Source organism: Haliaeetus leucocephalus, unplaced genomic scaffold (assembly GCF_000737465.1).
Source record: "Haliaeetus leucocephalus isolate CR32 unplaced genomic scaffold, Haliaeetus_leucocephalus-4.0 Scaffold795, whole genome shotgun sequence".
In the NCBI taxonomy this organism is placed as follows: Eukaryota; Metazoa; Chordata; class Aves; order Accipitriformes; family Accipitridae; genus Haliaeetus; species Haliaeetus leucocephalus.
In genome coordinates, this window is record NW_010973231.1 from 4,206,060 (window position 1) to 4,219,055 (window position 12,996).

At 39.6% G+C, this 12,996-nt stretch overlaps 1 protein-coding gene across 1 annotated transcript in view; it reads right to left on the bottom strand.

Moving 5' to 3' along the window:
- Positions 1-1,448: 1,448 nt before the first annotated feature.
- Positions 1,449-12,996, bottom strand: part of SHROOM2 (shroom family member 2) — a 137,661-nt gene continuing 126,113 nt past the window's right edge. The window contains exons 9-10 of the mRNA XM_010581599.1: positions 8,782-9,054; positions 1,449-4,305 (exon numbers count right to left, since the gene is read on the bottom strand). Coding sequence (XP_010579901.1) covers positions 4,039-4,305; positions 8,782-9,054 — 540 coding nt within the window. The 3' untranslated portion in view covers positions 1,449-4,038. The remainder of the gene's footprint in view (positions 4,306-8,781; positions 9,055-12,996) is intronic.

The following is a 12,996-nucleotide window of genomic DNA, read 5'->3' on the forward strand; positions in this document are numbered from 1 at the left end:
AAGGAAACCCAGGATTTCAGAGGTGAGCTGCTAAACCACACAGGCAACCCATCTTACAGTTTGTGGATCATTATGATTAGTTAAGTTACAGACTGGAACTACAGTAAGTGAATGTGATGACCAATTTACCACTGCTGACAACTGACAATATATATTCCAGTACCTTAAAGATGTAATTATTAATTTTTATAACATCTACTCTGTGGGCATGTTCCACCCAAGTATGTAGAAAAAACAATTTATACTCTAAAAGAACCCCACAACTGAGAAGCCCTTAATTAGAACAAACCTATGAACTTCTGCAATAAATGACTGGATGCCATTAAAATCAGAGTTAGTATTCTACTGCACACTCATTATAAGGCCTTGCTAGCTACTGGACTGCCAAGAGATTACTTCAGCTGTAAAAACTGAGACAATTAGAGTACACCAAAATCAATCAATAGAGCTTGATTAGGAAAGAACACTGTGAAACAGTGACTCCTTTAAAATCTGAGGGTCTCAAATACCCCAAACCAGAAAATAGCCTAATTTCAGTTTAAAGAAAAGCAATTTTTTTCCAATTCAAACAGTACACAAATACTAGACTGTTACTCCCCTATAGTTGCCATCCTGGATTATGAGAATTCCACCACACACCCAGGAAACCAGGCACAGAGGTGGGTCCATGTACATGCAGAGGGAGAGAAGGGGTGAAAAGCAGTTAGAAGTTCAGAAAAATCCTACAAATACCCAAGTATTTTTCCTTCCCTAACTTCCTTTTCCCAGATAACTTCTATGATAAAGACCTTCACAGACTATTCATTTCCAGGATGATTTATCAAGCTATAAAACATTATCTGTGGTCACCTCTGCTACAAACTTCTGCACACTTGACAGTGTTTGCCAATAAGGCAGAAGATTCTGCAGTTAATCTGAGAACCCCCATTAAATTGAAATTAAACAGTTTCTGTGGAAGTCTGTTAGAGACGGAGAGTTCACAGTGATCTGTTCTTGCAAAAAAAAAAAAAATCTTGAGAACCACTGACTTTAGATATTTCCATATGAAGTATCATTCTAAACAGGGGATGAAGCCAAAACAGTGTAATTGCCCAAGTAGAAAAATCTTAACTCCTTCCCTGGTATATAGTCTGTAAGTCGTGGGAGACTGATTTATTTTATCCACCTCATAACACATCTTCCTTCCTGCCCTCTCATACTCGCACACTTAAAATACTGAATAGACAAGAACACGTTTCTGCTACTTACTTACACTGGGAACCTGAGAATAATCAACTAGTCAACATGTTAAATAATCTGTGAAAAGACAGCAAGCTACTTCAGACCACAAGATAACTGGCCTGGCCTTTAAAAACTATAGGCACTGTTGATGGTCACCACGAGATGGCTAACACTGCACAGCAAAACAGTAGGTTTCGACAGTTAAAACTGCACACAAAAACTAACTCTACGTTGAAATATACAGTTTATTTTCTCAAAGTCAAGCAATACCATTTGTCAGTAGGTAAGTGTTAAGCATCAGGCAGGAAAACTGTACATTTTCACTCTGGGCTGCAGGATCCAAACAGCTGGAGAAACATAGTGGAAATCTTTCACTATACAAAGAGATCTATAGAATTGAGAACAACATAGGGTGAAGAAACAGCCATCCCCAGGATGCCAAAGGCAAAACATTAGCACCAGATTTTTTTCAAAAAGCAACAGTATAGCTATTTACAAATTTACATATAACATTGGGAGGCAACCATCTTCAGGTTCCCAGGGTGAGAGATTTTCAACAGTTTTGAAAAAAGAAAGGAGAGAATGGTGTCTACACAACTGTTCTGTGAAAAGTATAATATATATATAGCATTCACAATATTGCTACTTTTTATCAGAAAGATCTAAATCAAAGTACTGTATACAAACACATTGTAATTATATTATTATTCACATTTCACATACACATTTCAGAGTAACCACAATATGTAAAATTTTTAAAATGCCACAGATAAAACAATGCACACTTTTCTCCAAGCTAAAAGACAAGCATAATTTATTTGGGAATTGTTTAGTTTGGGGTTTGTTATGGTTAAGGGATAAGTTTAAGGACAAAGGGATCACTTGTCCTAGGAACATAGCAGCATATAACTGTGAGATGCCAGAAGACTACATTTCTGAATTAGGAGGAAGAAACAAAGGTCAGCTGTAGGTCTTGTAAAACGGTAGCTCCATTTGACCTCAACTGATACACATCAACATAATGTCATTAAAAATTTGGTCCAGGTATACAAAATAGTGCACTATAAGGGGGGCAACAGTCCTTTTAACGTTTGCACCTGTCTGTAAAGGAACTGGTTCCAGAAGATTTTTGCTCCCCAGTTCCCCAACTCGCAAGGAATTCGCTCATCAGCGCCTCTCCGGTTCTCTCCCCGCAAAAGAGAGAATTCAGGTAAGGACAGAAAAACTTTTGTGAATGCTGCCACTGCAGGAATAGTAGGAAGAATTCTTTTCTCTCTCTTTTCAACACCTAACTACTTTTATTTTTCAACCTGCTTAGCTACACACTGGCATTCACATCAGCCTTGAAAATGGCTTCTTGTTGGGTAACCTGTTTGTCTACGGAGAGATAAATGTTTTCCCTACTACAATATAAATGGCATATACACAAAGTCATCTAAGACTTTCCTTTGCCTGCAAAACTTTATCTTAACATAGTACTTGACGCTTAGACACTACAGAATTTCTCTGTAGGTATCTGAGCAAGTCAGCATAACCGATTACTGTGCTAAAACATCAGTTAGCATCTCTTTTTAGAGCTACTGGAAATAATCTGTTACAAGTCAATGGCAGTATTACAAGAACACAACCAGTAATCTGGTACTGTGAACTAGCATCCTCTCATTTATCATTGTGCAATGGAAAAAACAAACAAACAAAACCCACTTATGTTCACAGTTACAAAGCAGAATTGTTCCAAGTAATGCGCAGTATTTACATGGCAGAAGTGTTTATATTGCATTTGGTAGTATGAGAAGGCGGAAAGAACGAACAGCATTATGTAGATCAACTTCAGTATAACTTAACTGTCTACATAAAACTATCACAATGTTGAGCAATCAGAAGAAAAATAGAAGCACTGTCCTCAGCCTACATTTATTTTCATAAAGTGTAGAGGGTTTGGGGGAAGAAGAATAAGACCATGCATAAAAAAGCACAAGAAAGAGCAAATGAGCCTTCTAAATAATTTAGATGAGAAATGTTTTGAACAAAATCAGCACAGTACTTCCAGACCGTTTCTTAAATCAAGTACAACTTGGTAAAGAAAATCACTTGCATTGCAGTAAGAGGGTGTACAAATATGTCTTGCAAAATAATTTTTAAAAAAAATCTTCAGCAAGGTAGCCATTAGGTGATTTGCAAGCTGGTTTAAAAAGTGTTTAACTGAGACGGATTTTAAAGTTATTTTCTGCAAGGGGAAAGTGCCATCCTATATACAATATCACAAAAAAGTGTCTGATGCCACAGGATCAGAGTGACACTACATTTCAGCAATCTGAATATATTAGCTATAAGATGCACGCTTCCCCTATTTAATGTGTCTTTAAAAAAAAAAAGTCACTAAATTTAGAGCTTCTAAATTTGTGTGCATTCATAAATTGCTGTTGGGTTTCCCAGCAGTCTGTACAGCATCTGAACATAAAGAAAGAATACAACCTATTCTAAAAAACATTGCTGTTTGCATGCACAACTGCCACAGACTTTGAACTTACTGAGCAGAACGGTTAAGAGTCTATCCTTTTCTGTGGAGCTTTCTGTAAGTTAAGCAATGAGAAACAGCTGAAGAGTCCAGCAATAAAAATGTGTTCTAAAAAATTAAATACATCATCCCAAAAAAGAAAGAGAGCATTATTGCTGTTGTGAGAGCTATTTTTCTCTTGTGCACTTGTTTCTCTACTGGACACTCAGACAAGCCAAGATACTCATTTGTGTACTTGGAAACTCCCCCATCCCTTCCATCTTTCCCATTTTTCACATCCTTGGTCAAACTCAGCCCTCTTATTTGAGCCGTTCAGGTTGGAGACTATCGGTCAGACACTTCAGTTGCTCTTCCCCCAGCTTGATCTTGTCCTCAAGCTCTCGCTGCTCAATGATGAGGGCTGACTTCATTTTTACAAAGTGCTCATAGTCTGCTAAGTTCTCCTCACTCAAGTAGCTCGCCAAAATGTCAAAGACAATACGCTCTCGACGATCCAGGTTTTCCTTCAGTTCTTTTGCATCTTCATGTTGCTGGGTCAGCAGTTTCTGCTTCTCTACCAATGTCCGCTTAGGAGAAAAGAAAAACAGTTAAAAATTCACTGGGTTCACCAGGTTGGGACAACACCTTCAGTGTTTAAGTCTCAAGTCTGTTTTATCTGCAAAGACAAAGATTTTCCTGCATATTTGGAGAGGGGGAATAAGATTGCTCTTTAAAGTTTATTCTAATAAAATGCATTAACAAACAGGGAAAAAATGTAGTGAATCAATGAAAGATGCACCATTAATTTCTATTGGCCTCAATAGCAAGAACTTCAAAGACTACTTTACTATTTAGTAGTTCAAAATAGTTACATAAAATACAGTTGCCTTTGAGAAACATCCAAGTCCTACAAATTAAGACTTCACTCAGCAATGTCTTACATCTTCAATACACAGCACCAAACTTCCACACTGAAACAGCTGTGGTTAGAGAACCCAGAAAGAGACTAATTAATGCAGCAATTTGTTCTTACACAGCTCCTGACACTGGGGTATTTCGCAGTTCTCCTGCAATCCACATGGCTTCTCCATGAGATGTGAAGTCATGTGGTCTTAAGACATTAGCAAGAGTGAGAGCTGGGGCAAGGCAACAGGAGGGAAGAAAAAGTTAAAAAACAGTATTATCTTCCCAAAAGGGCTGTAAACTTTCTGCTTTGTGCCGTCACAAGAGACAAAATAGGAAAAAGGGAGGCTGAATGGAGAAACACACAAAGAAAGAAGGCAGGAGCTACATCCCATCCACACATAGGTATCTCATCCAACTTCACCTGTCTACACAGTAGACAGCCACACCTGAATCACTCAGCTACACTCCTTTAGCAGTATATGGAAAGAAACAGGAGCATTATTAATCTGACCCATTTCAGATGTCTGCCTAGAAGTGATCGCCTTTTTCCAGCAACAGAGTATGGCTGGCCTACTCTGACGTCAAGAATTCCTGTATAGACTTCTGAACTTAATTAAAAAGTGCCCCTAAGAGGTACCACTCCATAACTTTTAGCTTTGCTTCAGAGATGAATTTTGAGAACCTATGTCTTCAAATAAACCACAGTCTGTTCAAATAAATGTGTCCATTTTTCTCATCTGGACTGTATGTTAAATCACACATGCTATAATAAGCCTGAAGGATTTACAGAAAAGTGTTTTTGTAGACTACAAAATAGAGTCTTTTCAAGATGGAAGTATGAGACAAAGGGGGATACAGACCAGCAAGCTTTAATAGACTTATCTGTCAGAGTTGCACACATATCCTGTGCTGCATCTTTCTCTATAGACAGCACAAAGCTCAGAGGGTGAAACGCCTTCAGACTTGTGCTCTCAATGTACTTAAAATACACAGCCTAGATTAATTCAGGGTTCAAGACAGCTATAGAAGACAAGTCACAGAAATCACACATTATTAGAAAAACCACAGTTTAATCTTCCTTTGAGCTTATGCCAGGGAAAAAAAATCCCACTGCAAGTTGCAAGCAGAACTATCTGCTGCAAAGAGATGGAAGTACTGTTCTCCTAAATTCACCAAGGGAACTAACAGCCAAGCCCAAACTCGGGAGCGTGACTAGAGCGCTCCCCAGGGCAGCCTTGCAGCTTGTGTGTACACTGAGCAGCAGCAGAAGAATTAGACAGAATTTGATGAACACAAGAGGGCATGTATCAACCAGCTGGTAGCTCAGTTGTAGTTACCCGCCTAACCTTGGGATGAAATAGCTCTGTTTTTCAAGCTGTTTGCTATCATTGTCAACAGACACAAGAAAAAATTAAATGTTTAGTCCTTCATAACAAGTCCTGAGATTTAAGCTGTGTGGTTTCTTCTTACCAAGCCTATGGCATGACTTTAAGTTGAACATGAGTAACCTGACAGTTTAAGGAAAGTAAACACTACTTTCGTTATGAACTTTGCATGACACCTTAGTACCTCTGCCTTTGTGGAGGTTTAGGGAATACCTAAGAGAAGTGGGATGCAGAAAAGAAGGCAAATGAGATACGTCTTTAATTTGCTTTTACCTCTGTCAAAGATGACTGACACCAGAAAGCCTGTTTTGAAGGATAAAGTGAAACACACTGTAGCAGGCTCAAGACACCATACCTGAGGAGGTTCTTTGAGCAATGGATAAATGGCTCACCAGGCCTAAAGGTGTAAATGATGTCAGATGGTTTCATCTGACCGTCTTCAACCAACCAAAGCCAAGCAAAGTGCAGAAGGGTTTTCTGCAGTTACCATTGCTCTGAAGCTCCAGCCAAACACAGGCCATCTGAAGCTCCTCTGATGGAACAATCTTTGGCTCTTTCTTTTTTTTCAAGAATTGTTCACTGTTTTGAACCATAGCCATACGAAGAGGAACTCCCTCCATGTATTTGACTTCCCAGCATCCAGTTCCTAAACTACTATCCCTGGCACTTGTCTCTAGTCTTACAATAACAGGTCTTGTGGGTCTAGGCACCTGATCACATCTGTGGACTGCTGGTTCAGCGCTTTAGGGTTCTCAACACACTCTGGGTTTGATTGATAAGGAAAGTAACGAGAAGACACTGGTCTCACTGTGTGGAAGGAAGGGAGCTGGTAGCTATTTCAAATGAAGCCTCTTTCAGGAGTTAAAGTTGAAATACCTGATACTGTTCCTTGTGGCAAAAGAGACCTATGACACAGCATCTAATAGTCAGAATATAAATCCAGCAGTGATTATTTGCCTACTGACAGACTGTTTATTTAGAAAGTCTGCTGAGCTGCTGGTGGTTCCTAGAAAGTGGAAAACTATCACAGTAATGTTTATTAGGCAACATCAGCTTCAAACAAACAAACAAAAAAATCAGTGATCACTAGGCCTATGATTCCCCAGGGATGGAAGTAATCTCCCCTCTTTTGTTTACATGGTACATTAGTAGTACACCAAATATCATCATGTGACGTATAAAATACCGAAGGAGAACCAAAAGCGCCACATGCGCCAGTCTGAATTCAAAGAAATGCACATGTAAACCTACATGCATTGTATTTATAGTTAAACTACCAGGGGACTTGATCCATCTGACAAGCATCTCTGACCAAGACTTTTAGATGTATTTCTGATGTTACTATGCAAGACTTTCGTGTCAGTGCATGAGAAGATGAATGGGGATTAAAATATGTTAGGGATTTGGATTTCTGTCAGTCTAAATTTGACAGCAGAACACACAATTTCTGACTGCCCTTACTACACCACCTACTCCCCTTCTTCCTTTTCCACACCTAGCCAATAAGCTATTTTTATCACAGCTCTCAAACTGTGTTTCTTAAATGATCATATCATCTGGTAGCTCTTTCTCAGCTCACACTCCCATCTTTGAGCCCATTAGGCAACTGCAACCACATTCAGAAAAAAGAAGTCTAAAGAAGGATTAAATTTCCTTAAGTTTCAGAAGCTTTGATCTGCCCTCTAATAAGCTGTCAAATAACTTCCCTTTGCCTCAGTCAGAAAGGGGTCTGGAAAGCCATTAAACAACTATGTTTGGCAGCAGCTGGGGCCAAACAGCAAAAACACAGCTTCAGACTAGTCCCAGCACTTACTGGTTCTTATCGGTGAAACAACAGAACACGCTGAAGAAACATAACATGAATCAACAGCCTGTGGAAAAAATTCTGTTACAACACTTAGGTGGACTGCTGGCATTTCAGTCCACAGCTATAAGCCAAAAATCCCACTTCACGTTCATTTAACTGTAGAAACTAAACTCACTTGACACATACCCCCCCCCACCCCCCCCTTTTATTTATTTTAGCCTTTAAGTTTCGCACATGTCTACACCTCTTCTTTGGTGCATATCTGTATCACTAGATACCTCCTTCCCAGCTAAGGCCTGATGGGATTTGGAGCTAAACAAAGTGTTGCCAGCAGAGGTGCGATCCAACAGGTAAGAGCACTTTGAACACTTATCTACTGGGATTCCTCTGCAACATTACTGGGCTATTCTGCTTGGTTAAAACATGTTTTCTATTGAAAAATTCTTTTTGCAATGCCTCCCTCCTGCCTTTTTTTTTTTTTTTTTTTTTTTTTAAGGTTTGTCCTGTAATTTCTTGCTCTTGTTTCTTCCTAGGAATTGTGGGGGAAGCTGTATTAGATGAGAAACATTTTCTTTGTAATAACCTTATAGATTTTTATCAAGATCCTGGCTGAGTATAAAGAAGTCCGTAAGATTTCTGCATTACAGCACAAAGTGACACTCCTTTTCCAATCTTGAATTGTTAGAATATTTTTGTTTGCCTCCTTTTTATGCTCTTATCAGTAGTTCCCCTCTTTCTTTCAACTTTTGCTAAGAAGTCTGTTTTCCAGTATGTTGCACCCTAAACCACCACTTAAAAGCAAGGCAAAGAGAAAAGTTTTAAGAAATCTAAAGAAAATGGCCTTATGAGAATTATCCATTCACTATCCCTCCTCTTGAGCTCTGCAATTTAGATAAACAAAACCAAGCAAAAACCCCCACACCAGGTTCACTAAATGTAGTGATATTATTATTGGCCTTTCTCACCCGTTCTTCTGGAGAGGTATTTTCATCCAGGTTATTAAGGGCATTTTCCACACGGGCCAGACGACCTGATAGCGACAGCAGGAGGTTGACCACTTTGTCAAGGTCGCCAATAAACATCTTGAATTTGTCGAACTCGTTTGGTTTGCAGACTTCTTTCACAATGGCCTCTACCTCCTCCCCCAGTATATTGTTTGCTTGGATGTCTTCCAGAAGTGTCTCCCGTGCTTCCCTCAGCACCTGCAACTTCCTACTAATGCTGTCAATAAGTTCTTGCTGTGGAAAATAAAGGGGATGAGAATTTATTAGCGCTACTGCATTTTTCCTCCCCATTTCTGAAAGTCATGTCAGAAATCTAGCATTTTAATACGCTGAAACTCCCATGTGGCTTTGACAATGACTGCATTACAAATAAATGTATGTCTAAGGTCTATACATCTGGATTCAAAGGTTCAGGATGAAGTTCTACGATGCTCAGCTTGAGACCTGTGTTAAAGCAATTGACCTTTATGGCAAAAGATGAAAGACTTCCACCCCCCACCCCCCAGCAAGCATTCCTGCTTCTTCTTTGAACAGCTTCAAAGCCTGCTATGGAACAGCATAAAGTACAGTGCATCCTTTTCTCTCTAAATAGCGGGTCCATAATACTTTTCTGAAGAGCTACACTTAGGAAAATAAACAGTACTAGGAAAACAATCCTGTATTTTCCACATGACGCAGTTAAAACTAGGGCACTGTCTAGCTTTTTCTTCCTTTCTGCATAATATTAGCATCCCTCCAATAGCAGTCCTTCCACTCTCAGAAAATCTTAGTGTTAATACTGCCTTGCAACATTTCTGTAGGGAAATCACAGTCCCTGTGGCACAGAACAGGGAACAAAATCTACTTCTGTATCGTATAAGCAGCCCTGTGTGAAGCTGTGCAAAGCGGCTCTGCCGAAGGACCAAACAAGTATCTTTGGCTGTCACTGTCCTATACCTGGTGAATATACCACCTCATCTGCAGTTTTTGGGGGTTTCTCTAGCATAATCCCCCATTGCCTGGGATGCACAAGCCCAGGCTTAGGAAAAGCATGTCAGGTGCATCACGAGCAGAGCCAGACCAAGAACCCAGATCTCATCCCTCAGTGACCTGTGTTCCATCTGTGCTGCCCAGCTACCTCCCTACATTTGGGCAAGAGGTCTTTTTTTCTTATGTGTCCATTAGCTTTCAATTGTCACAAGGGGTGGAAGTCAGTTCAGCTAGTCATCTACCCTATCATGAGATGAATCACACCCTAAAAATGCCTCATTCATTTAAATGTAGATGCCTATTTAGTATTCAGCTGATTTCAGGAAAGAAAAATTCTCAAAGCACTCTCTAAACATACACCTCAATGCAATTTCTAAATGAAAATTACATCCTTTAAAATAGTCATTATTTCCCAGTACCCCTTCAATTTTTTTCTGAAAAAAATTACTCATGACATTCTTTAGGAACTCTGCTTTCTAAATGCAAATCTGATTACAAGCCTTCATGATTACTGAGAAACATACTGATAGCAGCTACACTCTCAGATGCCACTGAACAGTCATTGCCAATTTATTTTGGAAACAATTAAAAAAAAAAAAAAGAAAGCCTGCCATCTTAACAGAAAGCAACTATACCCTGAAAATTTAACAGCCTTTTTGAAAGTAGAAATTCAACACATGGATTATCTGGGCTGGTTTTCTCCTTTTTGATTTAATATACTCAGGCCAGGTTAATCTGGATTTGGGTTATCTGTTAGTCTGGGTGCCCAAAAGATTAAGGTAGTAAGCAGTTCCTACAGATGCCTGCTTTACTGACTGATTAATCTGCAGGATTTGATTTTTTTTCCCCCCTCTTCTCTCAATGCAAATGCAGTTTGATTTGGATTATGTAGGTCACAGTGCTACACACTCATTTCCCTCAGATGACACGCACGTGCACAATTCTGCTGTTTTACCATCCAAAACACAACAGGATACTGCTGTGCTCTATGTTACTATCTCGAGTTTTCCACTCCTGCAGCTGTGCTGCAACTTTCTCTAATGAAAAAAAGCCATATGTGTGCTCAACATTTACCAATCTGGTTTGACGATCCAGATCAGCTCCCTCCAAGTTTCTTTCTTTAAATAAAAAAAAAAGCCATTTTCCCAGTAGCATCCTATTTACATGTTCCCAAGCAGCTCAAGCTAGCCTCTAAAGGACTGCTTTTGCAGGTGAGAAGGCCATAAGTACTTGCCTCTCTCTAAGACTGTCATATCTATTAAGAATTGGATTATGATCACTGATTGCTTCCTACCCAGATGAAGGAGCCTTTGACTGCAGCAACTGTGAGCTCACTACAAGCTTTTGCTAACCAGCAGAAAAACTGTATTACGTTCAATATCTACTGAGCCAGAAGAGCTCCAATCTACATCTTGAAACTGGCAGATGAATAATTTGTAGCTGTAAATTCTGTACCAGCAAACAAGAAAACAATAAAACCTCATCTTTTTCCAGTAATTCTTGCTGATCTGACTAGCAACACAGAAAGTAGCTCAGCAGAGTGCTGCTCAGGCGGTTCACTGCTTGGCATGCTTTACGTAAATTACTCTGCTCTCAGCTCACCACCCCATTTCACATGAAGTTCAGGCCTAAAAGCAGAATAAACTTGGTACTCTTCAATTACTTTTACACTCTTCAGGAGTTGCTGAAACTTTCCTAAAGGCAAAGGGGACACTTCCTACTCAGCCACACATGGATTTTCCTTACTATAAAAAAGACTCTTGTAGCATCTTCAACTTCTGTTTGATATTTTATAATTGTGGTAAACCTACATTAAACTCAGTACATGAGACACACACATTCCATTCCTGCTAGCTGGGGATACAGGGATAGTTGTGTCATTGTCCCCCCTGTCCCCGCCACCCCAAATTAATGACTCTATATGAAATTCCTATACTTATTTCAAAAGAAAAGAAAAAAGCACCACACATTTCTGGTTTGCAGAGAATGACAAATATTACAATCATTCCACAGTGGACTGCAATTAAGATATCTCATAACAGAATTGACCGATTTCTAGGAATCAAGGAACAGGTTCTGGGCGTATGCCTCCTCTAAAATAATTGAAGTTGTAAAGTGCGCTATTAAAGTGTTCAGGTCCTTAATGATCCCTTGTTGAACTGTTGCCAAATATGTGAAACTGGGCCAAGTTATATATTCTGGCTGTTTTATAAAGATGCCTTGACCCACTTACCATGAGTTTTATACGTTTTCTGACAAGATCTAAGATGAAAGCCCACTGAACTGAATGCTCGCATCTTACCACATGTGGAGGAGCAGGAAGAGAAGTAAGCAGCAATGTGTGCGTGGCTACAACAATATGTATTTTCAGAGAAGAAGATGGGGGAGCTTGCTAAAAACTCTTCATTAAAAACTTCCTATCTCATATGATTAGCGGTGTATACTGGAGCTGGGGGGATGGAGGGAGGAGTACGTAAAGGGTGAACATAATTTTCCTGTTAACAGACACCAACACAAATAAACGGCACTTTTGCTTATAAAAGTTTTAGTATTTAGTTTGTTGGGCAAACAAGAAAGGCTTAAGTTTAACACGCCCCCCTCCCCATACATACACTCCATAATTAATGAGGAGGAGACTAATTCTAGCAAAAATGATGAATGTGTCTGTCATGTGTGGCACCAGATAAAACCAAATTATTCAAAATGCAGTGAAATCCTTAATTTGCCTAAGTAGTACAGCTGTTGGATTCAGCAGCTGTCTGGCAAGAGGGTAAGGGCAGCTCTCCTGCTGCAACCACACCATGCCCCCAGCAGTGCATGCTGTATTGAACTGTGCGATGCAGGGGGAGCAGAGGAAGGGAGGGAAGGCTGAGGGAGATTAAAATAACCAGAGTGGTAACAGAAAACACTACAGCCCCCTCAAACGCAGTGGCATCCACTCCTGCACTGAACCAGAGGTGGGAATCTCCTATGGAATCTCTCATTCTTGGCAACTAAACACATTCCTAATATTTAATTAAAAGACATTTCTTTGGGACTGGATTACCAAATGCATCCTGGCAGTTGATTATTAAGCAGAGAGCTGACTTTAACAGAAAAGATTTGCACACCACTGGCTTAGGTAAACAGAGTTAAACTACATCACTTTAATTGATCGAACAGACCACTTCCTCCAGCTTATCCGTACTGGGAACTATGATTAAAATA